Consider the following 18,697-nt stretch of genomic DNA (forward strand, 5'->3'; position numbering starts at 1 on the left):
GAATCATTTTAAAGGACCTCTGTAGCAAAAATATTAAAATTTAAAATATATGTAAACACATACAATTACCGTAACAAGTACATTTCTTCCAGAGTAAAATAAGCGATAAATCACTTTTCTCCTATATTGCTGTCACTTACAGTAGGTAGTAGAAATCTGACCGTACTGACAGGTCTTGGACTAGTCCATTTTCTCATTGGGGGGGGGGGGGGGGGGGGTTCACAGGGATTTCTTTATATTCAAAAGCACTTAGTGAATGGCAGTTGCTCCGTCCAACTGCCAAAAAAGTGTACGGTGGTCAGCATCTTTGTATAAATCTTTATCAGGGAGTGTCTTGATTAAGAATAAAGGCCATGCTGAGAATCCCCAATGGAGAGATGGACTAGCTCAAAACCTGTCGGTAATGTCAGAGTTCTACTACTTACTGTAAATGCCAACAGCATAGGAGAGAAGTAATGTATGGCTCATTTTACTCAGGAAGAAATTTACTTCTTATTTGTATGCGATTTACATTTTTAAGATGTATGCGTTTTTAAATTTTAAGATTTTCACGACAGTTGCACTTTAAGGGATTTATATTATGCTTATGACGAACAGAAGTCTCCGTTTCATGCACATTTTTAGAAGGCCGCCCTGAAGTATAATTTGTTGAATTAAACTCATAGGGCCTGATTCACAAAGCGGTGATAACTCAGTTATCACGACTAAAAGACTTTAGGCGTGATAACCTTTGCACTGCTGAGTTAGCACCGTTTTGTGCTCTTTATCGCGCGCAAAGTCCCGCGCGCAAAGTTTTGCTCGCGCAACTCCGCGCGCAGCGCCCATAGGGTTTAATGGGCGCATCGCGCGCACTGCACCGTGCGCCGCGCGATTGCGTTTTGTGCGCGAGTTTTATTTTATCACGCCTAAACTGAGTTTAGGCGTGATAAAGGGCTTTTCACAGGCGTGCAAACACTTTGCACCACTTTGTGAATCAGGCCCATAGAATAGTATGGTAGTTGATTTGCATTCAATTTTGGGTATTTTCAGCCTGAAGTAACATTCAGATTATCTTCTCATGCGGAGGCAGACACAGCAACAATGTGCTACTCAATAGAGGTTACAACATAACAATGTGACTCATTTTAGCACATGGTATAGAAAAGGGATGTTTTCTACATGTTAGATTTGCATGACAGTTGTTGCAATGCTTCCCATCTTGTCTCCACAAGTTTACTGCCTTTCATTACAATTTGGGTTTTGCTGTGTTTTTAGTACCTGATAGAGTTGTAAGCAAGTTCTTTAATAATGTAATGTTCTTTACAATATTTTCTGTTTATTTTTTTTTCAGCCTGACTAGTATTGTGCATATTGTATCAAACAAGACCATTTCCTGAGAAGGCAAAAACCAGGTCCATTATTCAGGCAGGTTTGTCTTTTGCTCTCTTTTTTTTTTTCTACAATAATTTTCTGTTATTTATAAATTACTCAAAAGATAATTTTCATCTTTTAAAAAAAGAAAGATCCATTGTAGAATTCCATGTCGAGATATGCATAAGGATTAGCCCCTCCCTCCCCTACCTGTTAGTTTTGTTATGTAAAGAGCCTGTCTTTCACAGCTTAATTTATTTTTTTTTTATTTTTTTTGCAAGCTTTGTTTAGATTGGAACAGTTTGGAGTTTAGCCTCATGATGGAATGGTTGCACTGTCAGTTGCCATTTTGTATCTGAACAGAGATTTTTAATGCACACCTGAAATATGCCAAAACTTTAAATTTGAAGTGGACCTAGAGCACTTACATCTGGCCATTGTCATGCTGATCTTTAACTCCAAGCTCCCTCCCATCCCCGATTCGATGACCTTTCCCTCCAGTAACCTCCCAGAAGTTTACAACTGGTGATTCTGAACTAGGCACACACATGTTCTGAACCACACATGCCCAGTACAGGCGCTTCTAGGAGAATAGATGACTGATAAGCCATTCAGATATTAAATGGTCATAGAACGGGGAATGGGAGGGTCTCTGAAGACAACGAGCAGCATGAAGACATTCAGATGTAAGTTACATTGGACAGTTTTAATTTTAAGAATTATCTTTGCTTCAGGTGTACTTTAAGGCAGACTGGTGTAGCATTACTTAGACTTGCTTTCATTTTGGACCTTGTAAAGTGGCGTAATTCTCCAACAATCCCAAAATACCACAACCTTCATGTCAAACCATTACAAGAGTACAGGAAAGCTTTCATCAGAGCAAGGGGATTTCAGAACTACTGTAAGTTGGTTTGGGTGGTACATACCATAAGTCATTTTAACAGTATAATATTTTCAATTGAATATTATGAAGTAACATCTCTTGGATGTGTACAAGAAAAAAAATGTTTACACATGGCAGCCATTTTTTCACATTTGATCTGCTGATGATGTCAGAAATGGGGAAACACAGCCAAACGTGCCAATCTTTTGAGACAATTTCACTGCATCTGTATACTGTACTATGAGATGACTCCCTAGCTCAGGAAGTCTCATACGACTAATCAACACTACATTACAATTAAGAATGTGTCAGTAGCAAGGTTCTAGTTGCTTGATAATGTAATATTTTTTATTTTAACCATTATTGATGAAAATGGTTGTCTGATTACAAGTCTCCTTTTAGTCAATTATGTTAATTTTTTATCCTTCAGTAACTGGAAATGACAACACCAAACAAAACCCCACCAGGTGCTGATCCCAATCAGTTAAAAAGGACTGGGACTGTTCGAGAAATTGGGTCTCAAGCGGTTTGGTCTTTGTCATCTTGTAAACCAGGTATTGATTTATTACTTCATTTCATGCCCTTTTATGTTTACTTAAAAAAAAAAGTATTTCAAACAAGCATTAAACAGGCTTCCGCTTAACCACATAGTTCTGTGTAAAGCAAACCATCCACCAAGTTGTACTAAGTGGGAATGTTGGTATGTTCTCTCCATTAAATGGAGATCTGTATTCCAGATATTATAATTACACTGCCGCCATAGTTGCAAAGGATAGCTTGTCACTGGCTACATTTTGCAATGAAAGGCACATGACACTGACAAATACGTGTGTGTGTTTCCATTTAAAACTCCCAGCCTTCCACTCCTAGCCAAAACATCAATATACAAATAACCCAGTATTTAACTACTTCTGTACCAGCAGTCTCTCGCCCCTTAAAGGGAACTTAAACTGAGAAGGATACGGATTTTTCCTTTTAAAATAATACCAGTTGCCTGACTCTCCTGCTGATCCTGTGTCTCTAATACTTTTAGCCACAGCCCCTCAACAAGCATGCAGATCAGGTGCTCTGACTGAAGTCAGACTGGATTAGCTGCATGCTTGTTTCAGGCGTGTGATTTGGCCACTACTACAGCCAAAGAGATCCGCAGGACTGCCAAGCAACTGGTATTGTTTAAAAGGAAACATCCATATCCCTCTCAGTTAAGGTTTCCTTTAAGGATCAGAGACTGCTGGCACCGTAAAACGACGCTTACTGACTATTCCCCGCACAGACCCGTCACGCCCCTGCTCCATCGCCGCAGGTCCCTCTATCTGCTGTCCCTATGAGGGCAGAGATCAGCCCATAAAATCCTGGGATGTCTAAAAAAAGTCATTTTTAGGAGTAGAAGGATAAATACAATTGTTTATCTCATCAGTTTATTTTTACCTCGGGTTCACTTTAAAAGGAAATAAATATGGCAGCCTCCCTATTCTTCTAACTAACAGTCTAGCAAAACAAACAAAAAAACATACTGATAGAAATCATTTTGACATATTTTTTTTCTGAACTAACTTTTTCTTTTGGTTACATTGTAATTTGGGTTAAAAAATGACATGCGTCTATCAAGTTCAACCAGAAAACAAAGTGCAACACCAGCCTGCTCCCTCACATATCCCTGTTGATCCAGAGGAAGGCGAGAAACCCCTTACAAGGGATGGTCCAATTAGCCCCGAAAGAGAAAAAATCCTTCCCGACTCCAGATGGCAATCAGATAAAATCCCTGGATCAACATCACTGGGCATTACCTAGTAATTATAGCCATGGATGTCTTTCAACACAAGGAAAGCATCTAAGCTCCCTTTAAACACAGATATAGAATTTGCCATAACTACTTCCTGTGGCAATACATTCCACATTTGAATCACTCTTACTGTAAAGAACCCTTTCCTAAATGGCTAAAACATTTTTCCTCCATACGCAGATCGTGTCCCCTAGTCCTTTGTAAAAGCTTAGAGACAAAAAGCTCATCCACCTAGCTTTTATTATGCCCTCTGACATATTTATACATGTTAATTTGATCTCCTCTAAGGCACCTTTTCTCCAGACTAAATAAACCCAGTTTATCTAACCTTTCTTGGTAACTGAGACCTTCCATCCCTCGTATCATTTTTGTTGCTCGTCTCTGCACCTGCTCTAAAACTGCAATATCTTTCCTCTAATGTGGTGCCCAGAGCTGAATTCCATATTCCAGATGTGGCCTTACTAGAGAGTTGAACATGGGCAATATTATGCTAGCATCTCAAGTTTTTTTTATTTTCCTTTTAATGCATCCCAAAATTTTGTTTGCTTTAGCTGCAGTGGCTTGGCATTGAGTGCGATTATTTAACTTCTTGTCGATGAGTACTCCTAAGTCCTTCCCCAAGTTTGATGTCCCCATCTGTAAGCCATTTATTTTATATGGCGCTAGACCATTGGTTCAACCAAAATGCATTACTTTACATTTTTCAACATTGAATTTATTCTGCCATTTATGTGCCCATATAGTAATCCTATTCAGAACCTGTCACAATATGTCACTATCCTGAGACTTGATGATTCTGCACAATTTTGTATCATCTGCAAAAATAGCAACATTGTTTTCTATTGCATCTACTAGATCATTAATAAATAAATTGAAGAGCACTGGACCCAGTACTGACCCCTGTGGGACCCCACTGCTAGCAGTCACCCATTTTGAATATGATCCAATGACCACAACTCTTTTTCTGTCCATTAGCCAGTGACCTATCCATGCACACGGACTCTTCCCCAGTCCTTGCATCCTCAACTTTTGCACCAGACTTGTGTGGGAACAGTTTTGAAGCCTTTGCAAGGTCCAAGTATATCACAGCTACAGCATTCACAGTATCCACAATAGCATTCACTACCTCATAAAAGCTGAGCATGCTAATCAAACAAGACCTGTCCTGAGTAAACCCATGCTGATGCTGAAAAATAAGATTTTCTGCTATAAAGTCTTGTGTAGTATCTCTTAGTAACCCCTCAAATAGTCTGCACACAACTAGCATTAAAGGGACACTTAAGCCTCCTGCAGCTGTATTGTGCCCACGCAGACTCCATCAGATGCTCCTGGCCCCGCCGGCAAACCACTTCTGGTTTCGGAACAATAGCGCTATTGTGGCTGTGAACGCGAAGAATCACTCACGTTCCTGGCCTGACGGCTCCTGTCGCCAAAACCGGAAGTGGCTGCTGGCGGGGCCAGGAGCATCTGATGGGGTCTGCGTGGGCACAATACAGCTGCAGGGGGCTGCTGGAAGCCCCAGGTGAGTAAAATTTAGTGTCCCTTTAAGCTTACAGGCCGATCATTTCCAGGATCTGTTTTTTTTTGTTTTTGTTTTGTTTTTTTGCTGTTTTTGCTTAAATAATGTGAAAACGTGGGCTGTACACCAGTCTATTGGAACTCCCGAGTAAGAGTGTTGGTTTAATAATATAGGTAGTTTCCAATTTAAAAATTATCCACTTACAAATGTCTCACATACAAAGTTGTCGTCATGTGCAAAATATACTGTTTGTTATTACATATTTTGGTTACTTGTTACAGCATGCTTCGATGTAAGGAAACGCTGCGCTTTTGGAGTTAGTAGAAGTGGGCCCTTAGAGTTAAGCCCTCTCTACACCATGCAATTCCACGTGCGATCGAATTCGACTGGATCAATTAAATCCAACACGTCCGATCAGCAGTCGATCGGTAGTGTGATCGATTTTGCATTGAAAACTAACCAAAATCGATCTCACTATTGATCGAATCCCGATCGGACATGTCGGATTTAATCGATCCAATTGAATTCAATCCAGTCGAATTTGATCGATCGCACGTGGAATTGCATGGTGTAGAGGGGGCTTAAGATAAGTCATTTATTATTTACATTATCTTACAGTATTTATCTTGTTTTCCCAAGGTTTCGGGGTTGACCAGTTACGAGATGACAATCTGGAAACTTACTGGCAGTCTGATGGATCTCAGCCTCATTTAGTGAATATCCAGTTTCGGTATACAATCTTGATTTCTTTGCATAATTACGTTAGGATTTTTTAGCATGTTACACATAATGTAAAAAGTGTGTCAACAATATGCCAGCAAACTGGATCTGAACTGATAAGCTATTCAGGAGAATCTCTCCTTTGAGTCTGCCAGGAGAAAAGCGCGATATACTGTACAGTAAATTTTCTGTGTCTTTGCTTGTCTTATGTACGACTGGAGCTTCTCTCTCTCTCTCTGTCCATACCGCCACCAGGTGGCTGTTGTGTGATAATGCATGACGGCTTCTATGAGTTGGGAAAGTACACATGAGAGAGGAGCAAGAAGTTTTGAATCAGGATAAAACCATTAAAATTAGAGTAAGCTTTTGGCTATTCCACCTTCATCAGACTCTAATCCTGTATGCTGAAAAGTTGTTAAAGATAACCCGAGGTGGGTTCTAAGAAATGCGAATTAGCACACAGAGGCTGGGTCTGCATATACTGCCCAGCCTCTGTTGCTATACTGATCCCCCCCCCCCCACAGGCCCCCCTGCGCTCTGCTGTGCCCCCCATAAATCATACGCCGAGCTGTCAACACGCAGCCGGCTTTTTACCATCTATCTATCACTCTCGCTGCTGCCCCGCCTCCTCCATAGCGGCGATCCCCGCCCGCGTCGCTTCCCTCATCGCTGATACTAAAGCAGGATGTGATCACAGCAAATCAAAGCTTTGCAAATCTATCAGCTGATCAAACAACTCACATGCTTCTCCATGAGTTCTCCTAGACATGATCATCACTACTTCCTTTTTTCAATCAACAAAACACTGTTTATTGAATAAAATGTAAGCATTACAAAGGTTCAATACACAACGATCATAATAATAACACAAACGAATACAAAAGTACCATAACATTTCAAATGTAAGATATCACTTAGGATCTACAGTGCGCATCCTTGATACCCCAATCGATGAGAGAATTTGATCCCTAATCAAGTCCGTGTCAACATAATCGTGGGCTTCAAGCCAACTTCCCCAAATTTTTTTTCAAATTTGTCCGGTGCATTCCTATGTGCATATATCACCTTTTCTCATTTTAACGCATCATTTATCCATAGAACCGAATTGGGAGGCGCAGTGTTTTTCCAGAATTGAAGGATTAACTTTCTAGCAATAAAAAGCGAACGCACAACAGCTACCCTTACATTCTCTGACATACTCCCATCATCGTAAGCACCCAAAACACATACCAAAGCAGTCCTAGGGACCTCTGTTTGAAAAACCTTACCAATTATGTCTAAAACCTCAGACCAATATCTACGAAGCCTGGGGCAGTTCCACGGCATATGTAACAAGTCACCATGATCCCTTTTGCACCTAAGACAGTCCGGAGAGTCAAGCAGACCAGCCCAAATTAATTGTGTAGGGGTAAAGTGAGTCCTATGAATTATCTGACGTTGGGAAAATGTTTGGGTAGCATTAACCGAGAGCAGGAGCAGAGCCCGGAGGACTTCCAGGCAATCTTCCTCTGAGAGGTCAGGCAGCTCCCTTTCCCATATTTCTTTACACTTCAGTGGAAACTTTCTAAGATAACGATCCAGTAACAAGCTATAACATGTAGTAATTAGGAACTGTTTATTAGCAGCATGTATCACCATATTATACACTGGACCATCACTACTCCCTAATGCTCCATATGCCTACCAGGCAGTAGTACTGAGCATGCTCTGCATTGGCTGTAGCACCCCTTAGCTACCATGTGCTTTAAAGGAAAACTGTAATGAGAGGGATATGGAGGCTGCTATATTTATTTCCTTTAAAGGGACTCCGAGCACCTCTCATGGGCATGCCTTTAAGCCAGACGATTTCCAACAAAGTCGTGCTATGACCCCTCTGGAGGAGCCTCTTGCAATGGCCATATGTGTCACTTCCTCTTCTTGCTTCATTCAGTTATGCACTTCTATAACAGAGAATACAAGGTGACCCGGAAGTTATAACATAGCCAAGATGGCAGCCGCGATTTTTAAATTGAAATCGAACGTAAAATATTTGGTGTAGAACGGCAATTCAGGCATCAAATGAAAGAGGAGAGCACAAGCTACAGAAAGGTATGCATCTTTAAGTACTTTGCATTACTGGTCGAAATCTTAAAGGCATGCTCTTGGGAGGTGCTTGGAGTCCCTTTAAAGCAATACCAGTTGTCTGGCTGTCCTGCTGATTCTCTGCCTCTAAAGCTACGTACACACATGCGACAACGATCGTTCGTTGTCAACGACGAATTAACTTTTAATTGATGACAGAACGACCTAAGTAAAGTTAGTTTTAAAAGGTGTGTAACGATCAGATCGTTAGAACGAACGTTACATCACGTAAAAGCAACTATTGCGCCTGCGCATAAAAATGAAAAGTTCCATGGAGAAATAGTGAAATGCGCATGTCAAGTCTAGTACGAACGACCGTTTCCAACGATGTACCTTCCCCTCAGACTTCAAGCAGGCCACTGTACTACCCCTGCTCAAGAAACCCTCCCTCGACCCCTCGCTACCCTCCAACTACCGTCCTATCTCCCTCCTCCCCTTTGCCTCAAAACTCCTTGAGCGTCTGGTTCACAAACGCCTGACCCAGTTCCTCAATGCCAACTCACTGCTAGACCCACTGCAATCTGGATCTCGGCCTGCCCACTCAACCGAAACTGCTCTCACCAAAGTGGTCAATGACCTTGCCTTAGCTAAAGCTGAAGGCAAATACTCCATTCTCCTCCTTCTTGACCTTTCAGCAGCTTTTGACACAGTAGATCATCCCCTACTCCTCCAGTCCCTCCAGTCCATGGGCATTCACGATCTTGCCCTGTCCTGGCTTTCATCCTACCTCTCCAACCGCTCCTTCACGACCGCCTTCAATGAGTCCTCATACACCCCCAACCACCTCTCGGTGGGAGTCCCCCAAGGTTCGGTCCTTGGCCCCCTACTGTTCACCCTATACACATCCTCCATTGGCAAGGTTATCTCCTCCATGGGTTTTAACTATCATCTGTATGCAGATGACACCCAGATCTACCTCCACACCCCTGACATATCCACCACTACCATGGACAAGGTCTCCTCCTGTCTATCAGCCATCTCCTCCTGGATGTCCGCTAGGTTCCTGAAACTAAACCTAGACAAAACGGAATTTATGATCTTCCCACCCGGACATCCATAAACCTCCCAGATGTGCATATCACTGTTAACCACACTACCATTCACCCTACCTCTCAAGCCCGCTGTCTGGGTGTCACCCTGGACTCCGCACTCTCCTTCACTCCCCACATCTAAAACCTCACAAAGTCCTGCAACTTCCACCTTCAGAACATCTGTAAGATTCGCCCTTTCCTGATCTCTGCCACCACCAAACTCCTCATCCATGCCCTCATAATTTCCCGCCTTGACTACTGCAATGCCCTGCTGTCTGGTCTCCCTTTGACCCGAACAGCCCCACTGCAGTCCATCATGAATGCAGCAGCCAGAATTATCCACTGCTCCCATCGCTCCACCATGGCGGATCCCCTCCTTGAATTCCTCCACTGGCTTCCTATCCAGTCCAGAATCAGATTCAAGATACTGTGTCTGACCTACAAATCTGTCCACAAAACCTGTCCAGCCTACATTTCCGATCTTACTCAGAGGTACACACCTAGCCGCTCACTCCGCTCTTCCAATGAACTTCGCCTAACCGCCCCCCGCATCACCCAGTCCCATGCACGCCTCCAGGACTTCTCAAGAGCTGCTCCAACACTATGGAACTCCCTACCTCCACCCATTAGGGCAGCCCCCTCCTTCAACATCTTCAAGAAAGCCCTCAAAACTCACCATTTCACTCTGGCCTACTACCCCTCACAAGTGCTCTAAACCCACAGCTGAACTCTGGTCTCCTACCTCTCGTGTCCCTACCTCTCCCTTTAGATTGTAAGCCTTTGGGCAGGGTCCTCCTCCTTTTGTGTCCAACCTGATCATGCACCTCCATTACTGTGAACCCATGCTAGGCATCTGAGTGAACCTAACTTGCCTAATCTCCATGCTCCATCCAGTGACTGACTAAGCATTACCTTGTACTCATACTGTGCTGCATGATCTGATCTTTCTTGTATTCAAGTATTGTCATTTTGCTGTATGTCACCCCTAAATATTGTATGTATCCCTATTTATTGTCCAGCGCTGCGTAATATGTTGGCGCTTTATAAATACAATAAATAAATAATAAATGTACTACTTTTGCAAACGATCGTCGTTGGAAAAAATCCACCAAGCTAGATCGTTCGTTTTTAACGATCTAGCTCGTCCGTCGTTAGACTTAATAGTCGTTGGCTGCTTTTTTTTTTTAAACGATCGTCGTTTTAAACGATCGGGGAACGATCGTTTCAAACGACTATAGTCGCATGTGTGTACGCACCTTAATACTTTTAGCCACAGACCCTGAACAAGCATGCAGCAGATCAAGTGTTTCTGACATTGTCAGATCTGTCAATATTATCTGCATGCTTGTTTCTGGTATTCAGACACTACTTCATTTATTATCATGTATAAAACCCATCTGTATGCTCTCCTCTGAGCCAGGATTGTATACCTGTGACTCAGCCTGTCATTTTATCATTCAGTTTGTTGATAATGCAAGCTGCTCTTGCTTCCCCGCCCTCTTTTATAAACCTTGTTATCTCAGACATTCATAGAGGCAGAAGTTAACCAATTCCAGTCAGCAAGCCCATGTGATATGCATGTCATGTATTTTTCAGAATTTGCAAGGATTAAAGCGGACTATGCATGTCTCAATTTTTGTGTTTGATATTCTTACTGATTTGATTATTTTGACTAGATTTGTCAGTAATCTATTGGTCCAACATAACCGATCAGTTGTGTTTAGATCGTTTTTGTACAGCTTATCAACCAAAATCCGATCAAACTTGTTAAAACATTTTTTTCCATGCGATGGGGTGGAGCTGGAGCAATGGGAGATCGATGGGCCACAGTGTTGCACTTCATCGAGTAGTACAATGCTGGCGGTTCTATCGACCTAATGAAATCTATCAGGATTGAGCTTACTGTGTACTTGTAGAGTAGGAATTTATCAGTATCCAAGTGAATTGCAGTCAGACAGGGATCGATTAGCCTGGCGTATCTGCTCATTATCAACTTCAGTATGGCTGGCTTAGAATGGCAGCCCCTATGACACAGACAATAATTTGAGCAGCTCCAGCCAGCTAAGTTACATGGTAATGTGCACTGTTACAATAGCATGCAGAACATTGCAGAGAATAAATCAGATTTGCTTTAAGATGTGTATTTGTCTTATATTTTAAAACCAGGGCTGTGGAGTCTGAGTCGTGGAGACGGAGTAGGGGCAATTTTGGGTGCCTGGAGTCGAAGTTGGGAAAAATGCACAGACTCCGACTCCTAATGAATTCAAACTGTAATTAAAATAGAAAATATGATAAAATGTTCTATTTCTCTGATAAGTCATCATAAATAATTTATACATACAGTAATAGCTGTGCTTAGTCCACAAAAATGAAATAAATCAATCAAAATTAGTTACTTGTGCTGCTTCAATAAAGCAGTCCCCGTATTTTTAAAGTCAGATATACACATATCTGATTGTGACTGTATATATGATGTGTACACAGGAATCTCTTATATATACTAAATAACATCTATGCTGTAAGTATAAAGCCTGATGTGTAGCCGTGTCACTAATAGAGATGGTCAATGAGATGGAAATAATTCTGCGTTGATTCTGATTTATGCAAATGTACGCACTCTTTGCTCATGAAATCAAATAATTTGATGTGTTTAAAATTTTGGTTTGGCGACTACGAATTAAATGGTACCTGAGAAGGATGAAAAGAAAAGTTTTATACATACCTGGGGCTTCTTCCAGCCCCCTTCAGGCTAATCAGTCACTTGCTGTCCACCTCCACCACCTGAATCTTCTGCTATGAGTCCTGGTAATTCAGCCAGTCAGCGCAGTCCGGCCGCATGCCGCTTCCACAGCCAGGAGCGTTCTGCACCTGCGCAATAGTGCTGCGCAGGTGTAGAACGCTCCCGGCGGCGGAGTGTGTGTATGCGCACACCGCCAGACTGGCTCAAGTACCTGGATTCATAGCAGAAGATCCAGGTGGCGGAGGAGGACAGCGAGGGAGTGATTAGCCTGAAGGGGGCTGGAGGAAGCCCCAGGTATGTATAAAACTTTAATTTCATCTGTCTCAGGTTTACTTTGTTACACAGTAGTACTATACTCTACATGTGCACTCCCCACAGAGCTGCAGGGAATCCACTGAGAATGTTGTGCACATTGAACCAGGGCTGTGGAGTCGGTCCAAAAATCCACCGACTCCGACTCCTCAGTTTAGGATTCCTCCGACTCCGACTCCACGACTCCGACTCCTCTAATTTGCATATTACAATTTTGTTGATTAAAAGTATGTAACATGAAATTCGTCTCTTAATTGCCAACGCTTAGGAATTTTACAAGACAACTGAAGTGAGAAGGATATGTAGACTACTATATTTATTCCCTTTAGACTAAAACTAGTCCTTGGTGAGAGTACTTGTAAAAGGTACAAACCGGAACAAAGAACATCTATCAGGCCCTAGGCAATGTAACTGTGGGTACATGTAAGAATGATGTGCAGGTACTCTGCAGGGGAATAAGGGGATTCTTCCTCTATTACACATTCTTCATGCACAATCTGAACAAGGTTTATGGGTGACAGACAACACCTCTGTGTTCAATGTGCACAGCATTCTCAGTGGATTCCCTGCAGCTTTGTGGGGAGTGCATATGTAGAGTATAGTACTACTGTGTAACAAAGTAAACCTGAGACAGATGAAATTAAAGTTTTATACATACCTAGGGCTTCCTCCAGCCGCCTTCAGGATAATCAGTCCCTCGTTGTCCTCCTCCACCACCTGGATCTTCTGCTATGAGTCCAGGTACTTGAGCCAGTCAGGCGTAGTGCGCATGCACACACTCCGCCGCCAGGAGCATACTACACCTGTGCAGCACTATTACGCAGGTGCAGACTGTTCCTGGCTGTGGGAGCGGCATGCGGCCGGACAGCGCTGACTGGCTGAATTACCAGGACTCATAGCAGAAGATCCGGGTGGTGGAGGACAGTGAGGGACTTATTAGCCTGAAGGGGGCTGGAGGAAGCCCCAGGTATGTATAAAACTTTACTTTGCATCCGTCTCAGTTACCCTTTAATTTGTAGTCACCAAACCAAATTTTAATAACATATCAAATTATTTTATTTCATCAGCAAAGGGAGTGCATACATTTGCATAAATCAGCATCAATGCAGAATTATTTCCATCTCGTTGACCATCTCTATTAGTGACATGGCTACACATCAGGCTTTATTCTTACAGCATAGATGTTGTTTAGTATATATAAGAGATTCCTGTGTACACATCATATATACAGTCACAATCTGATATGTATATCTGACCTTAAAAATACGGGGACTGCTCTAAAAATACGGGGACTGGACTAAGCACAGCTATTACTGTATATATACATTATTTTTAATGACTATTATCTGAGAAATAGAACATTTTATCATATTTTCTATTTTAATTACAGTTACAAATTCATTAGGAGTCGGAGTCGGTGCACTTTTTTCCGACTCCGACTCCAGGCACCCAAAATTGCCTGACTCCACGACTCCGACTCCACAGCCCTGCATTGAACACAGAGGAGTTGTCTATCGCCCATAAACCTGGTTCAGATTGTACATTAAGAATGTGTAATGCGGTAAGGATCCCCTATTCCCCTGCAGAGTACCTGCACATCACTCTTACATGTACCCACAGTTACATTGCCTAGGGCCTGATAGATGTTCTTTGCTCCGGTCTGTACCTTTTACAAGTACTCTTACCAAGGACTAGTTTTAGTCTATGACTAAAGGGAATAAATATGGCAGTCTACGTATCCTTCTCACTTCAGTTGTCTTTTAAAATTCCTAAGCATTGGCAGTTAAGAGACGAATTTCATGTTACATGCTTTCAATCAACAAGATTGTAATATGCAAACTAGAGGAGTCGGAGTCGGTGGAATCCTAAACTGAGGAGTCAGTCGGTGGATTTTTGTACCAACTCCACAGCCCTGTTTTAAACAGGGCATTAACTGTTGAAGTATTTTGCAATTTAATTTTGTCACGTTAGTTTTTAAAACTCATTTTAGATGTTTATTAAAAGAAATGGTACTTACCTCTTCTGTGAAAGGAAACCAGTGTTCATTCAATATTGAATACTGCCCTAATATCAGGAAGAAGGCTGATGATATGGCTTCCATAGTCCGTGTCACACCAGGAGTAAAGCCTGGTACACACTTTCAATTATGATTGGCTAGTCACTGACCAATTTTACCACCTCCATGTATTATGAGGGTCAACAGACATTGAGTACTATGAACTGATTGTGCAGGTAAACCCTCATACAACATGGATTTGGTAAAATTGGTCAATGATTGGCCAACCATAATTGATAGTGTGTAGTAGGCTTAAGTGTGAGACCAGTGGTGCCAGGACATCTGGGTTAGTCAGTCAATAAATGTTAAAGTACACCTGAACTGAGAGGGGTATGGAGGCTACTGCTATATTTATTACCATTTAAAAATACCAGTTGCCTATTGCACACCTAAAACTAGCATGCCGCTAATCTAATCCGACTTCTGTCAGAGCACCTGAGCTGCATGCTTGTTCAGGGTCTATGGCTAAAAGTATTAGCAGTAGAGGCTCAGCAGGACAGCCAGGCAATCTGCATTGTTTCATAGGAAGTAAACATACCAGCCTCCATATTCCTCTCAGGTCAGATGTGTGTTTAAAGACAAAACATCAGCCCACCATTCTGGTTTAATGCATTTTAAAAGGGTGGTCAATAATAGACTATCGTGCCGTGATAGCCATCAGTTGAAGCAGAAGGTTGAGTAAAGCCTTGTATATACTCTGCCGCATTGGTCAAGAATCTGTTTGTGTACAGGTGTGCACCAAAGTCTGTTCCTGCTCCGGCATGCTGGATCTTTAAGGCGTACACACGCCATACTGTAGCTAACGATGTGTTCGTCAGACCCTCCCGCTGGGCGGGAGTTCTGCTGACAGTAGGACGTGTGTACACGCTGTCGGCCAAGTCCTTTGTTCTCCTTCTCACATCTCTCGTGGAAGCTGCTCTGTCTTTTACATGTCAGCCCTTCTCCCCATAGCAACAAATGCTTTTCTTTACTATAGGAAGCTAGGTGTCTGTACAGTGCTCAGCTCCCAAACTCTCGCTGGAAGGATCAAGCTAGGAGATTGTGCGTATGGATACAACTTGAAGACTGGTGCCGTTTATCAGCAAACTCAATAGCTAGAACAAACAAGCTTTTGTAATGTTTTATTATATTTAATCTTTGTGCTTCCATCCTGTATACAGTCCCCAGTGGAGGCCATTGTATGCCTAGGACTATAGCTAGGGGAGAGTGGCTAGCATTAGGTGAATAGTTAGGGATTTGCTTTGAAAGGGAGTTAGTGTTAGTAGGTGATAGGCAAGCCGATAGTAGAATATCGATAATGCAACATTGCAGATAATCCAACTACAGTAGAACCTTGGATTAAGAGTAATTTGGTTTTGAGAGCGCTTTGTAATACAAGCAAAACATTTTGTGAAATTTTGACATGATATACAAGCAAAAAAAGTTTACACGTGTCACATCATTACAACTGAGATGATGGTTCTTCTCCCTGTAAGTCTGCAGGATTGTACTTACTCTGAGTGTAGGGACTGCACAATGTCACATTTCTGTGAAATCCTCAAAAGGAGGCAAAAGCAACTGTCATTTGATACTTTTCATATTAAAGCCGCACACGAAAAAGGTTGAGGAGAGCCACTAGATAGCAATGATTCTGTTAGTTATAGTGAAAGTATTGTTTACATTTTTATTTTATACAGTACAGTCCTTTGTATTACGGTTAATATTTTTCTGTAACTGTTTTTGGATTGTGGAACGAATCACCTGAGCTGACATTAATCCTTAAAAGAAATCTTAACTGAGAGGGATATGGATGTTTCCTTTTAACCACTTAAAGCGGAATATAACCCTGCATTTCAACTTTGCTCTAAAATATTATTTACAGCATATTATATGCAAAAAGCATTTTTTTTTTACTAGACCAGCATTGGAAGGGTTAAACACAGAGGTTTAAAGGTCCTGGAGAGATATGCAGAAGTTCAGATAGATACATTCTATTTAGTTACATGTATCTATTGATAAACCGTTACACACTCTTTGGCTGTCGTCCAAGCTCCTTCTCAGTGAGAGAGATGAGTCACATTCAACACTTAGATACATTATGTAAACAAAATGTATCTATTTCAGCTTCGGGTGCCTCTGCAGAAATCTAAAGGAACTTTAAAGCCCTGTGTAACCCTTCCAATGCTGGTCTAGTAAAAAAAAAATGCTGGTTGCATATAATATACTGTAAATAATCTTTTAGAGCAAAGTTGAAATGCAGGGTTATATTCCGCTTTAAGGACCAGGCTCCTTTTCTCTGATCTGTGCTGTGTGGGCTCTCCAGCCCACAGCACAGATCAGGTTTGCTGCAGGGCGACCAGACTTCCTCTCCCCCCCCCCCTCCTTTTTTCCCCACTAGGGGGATGTCCTGCTGAGGGGGTCTGATCGCCGCCGGCTATCTGCGTGCTGGGGGTGGGTTCCTCAAAGCCCCCCTCCGCAATGATTTCTGCCCTCTCTGTCCTTCCCTCCCTCTCGCTACAGGCGGCGCAGGATGGATCTCCGTCCTGCGCCACCTAAGATAGGCTTCAGCATATCAGATGCCGGCGATTCCCGGCCAATCAGAGGCCGGGGATCACCAATCTGCTTTATGGCGCTGCTGCAGCGCCGTAGGATGTAAACAGGGATTTCTTTTCCGCGTGTTTACATTTCGCCTGCGAGCCGCGATCGGAGGCTCACAGGCTGTTCATGGAGACACCCTCCGTGAACTGACATGGATGGAAACCCACTTAACGCCTAGGTCCGCCGATCGGCTGACTGTGGTCGTTAAGTGGTTAAACAATACCATCTGCTTGGTAGTCCTGCTGATCTCTTTGGCTGCAGCAGTGGCTGAATCGCACACCTGAAACAAGCATGCAGCTAATCCAGTCTGACTTCAGTCAGAGCAGCTGATCTGCATGCTCGTTGAGGGGCTGTGGCTATAAGTATTAGAGACACAGGATCAGCATAATAGTCAGGCAACTGGTATTATTTTAAAAGGAAAAATCCATATCCTTCTCAGTTTAGGTTCCCTTTAAGGGGAAATTCGCTTTGATATAAGAGTGCTTTGGATTATAAGCATGTTTCCTAATCATGCTTGCAAACCAAGATTCCACTGCATAGGCAAAAACCGGCCTCCGAATATCCACTCTGTGACCGTCTAACGCCAGTTGGTGGCCACAGAGTGGCTCCCCTGGACCGCCTAACGCCGATTGCCGTTCAGTCCTGGGGGTGGAGATTAGTGGGGAATGGGCACGCAGATGCACGCGTATCTATGCTGAGTTACGGAGCTCGGCTCCGTAAACGGCCTGCAAGCCACGATCGGAGCTGGCAGACTGTAAATAGTTACATAGTTATTTGGGTTGAAAAAAGACATACGTCCATCGAGTTCAATAATGATCAATAATTTTTTTATTTTTAAACGGACGCAATTACTTGTGCAGCGCTGTGCAGGGGACAGCTCTGTCACTGAGCTGTCCCCAGGAGAGGCTCACAATCAGATACCTCACATAGGCTGATGTTTATGAGAGGTGATCACTGGGATTGGATCTCGGGGAAATGATAAATTAAAAAGAAAATACCTTTTTATTTAACAAAAAAATTCCATAAAAAAACACAAAAAACAGATCGCAGCAGCAATGCCACCAACAGAAAGCTCTGTTTGTTGCAAGAAAAGGAGGCAAGATTCATTTGTGTGCTAATTGGTATGACTAGGGGGTTGTAATCCTGTGGTTCTCAATCAAATACACACTTAATCAACAAATCAAGGAAAAAATTGAGATTACATTATTTATTTATTTTTAAATCAGCATCTCTATGGGTATAGCAGCTGTTCTGCTTTATGAGGTAGGTGACTACCTGTATCAAATCCCATTTAATGCAGAAAATGCATTGCCATTTCCTTTAAAATGATGCTCTAAGGAACAATGGGGTGTATGCAATAAATGGTGTTAAGTAGAACTGCATGTGTAAAGTCTTATGTATAGTACACACGATGAGATTTTCAGGCAGATTTCCTGCCGGATCGATTATTTTCAACATGTCCGATCTGATTTTAATCGTTTTTCCGTTAACTTCTTTGGAAAATCGATCGGAAAATCAATTAAAATCAGATCGGACATGTTGAAAATAATCGATCTGACAGCAAATCTGCCTAAAAATCTCATCATATGTACTAGGCATTAAGCA

At 42.3% G+C, this 18,697-nt stretch overlaps 1 protein-coding gene across 9 annotated transcripts in view; it reads left to right on the top strand.

Annotated features, from left to right (window-relative positions):
• The window catches only part of ANAPC10 (anaphase promoting complex subunit 10), an 85,104-nt gene that overhangs the window by 4,840 nt on the left and 61,567 nt on the right, over window positions 1-18,697 (top strand). For 4 of the 9 annotated variants that reach the window (XM_068279378.1, XM_068279366.1, XM_068279385.1 and 1 more), the window contains exons 2-4: window positions 1,331-1,408; window positions 2,664-2,787; window positions 6,175-6,265. In XM_068279378.1, coding sequence (XP_068135479.1) covers window positions 2,673-2,787; window positions 6,175-6,265 — 206 coding nt within the window. In that variant the 5' untranslated portion in view covers window positions 1,331-1,408; window positions 2,664-2,672. Of the gene's footprint in view, window positions 1-301; window positions 401-1,330; window positions 1,409-2,663; window positions 2,788-6,174; window positions 6,266-18,697 lie in introns of those variants that run through there. The other 5 variants (XM_068279391.1, XM_068279372.1, XM_068279397.1 and 2 more) reach the window with 2 other exon arrangements.

Source organism: Hyperolius riggenbachi, chromosome 1 (genome assembly GCF_040937935.1).
Source record: "Hyperolius riggenbachi isolate aHypRig1 chromosome 1, aHypRig1.pri, whole genome shotgun sequence".
NCBI lineage: Eukaryota > Metazoa > Chordata > Amphibia > Anura > Hyperoliidae > Hyperolius > Hyperolius riggenbachi.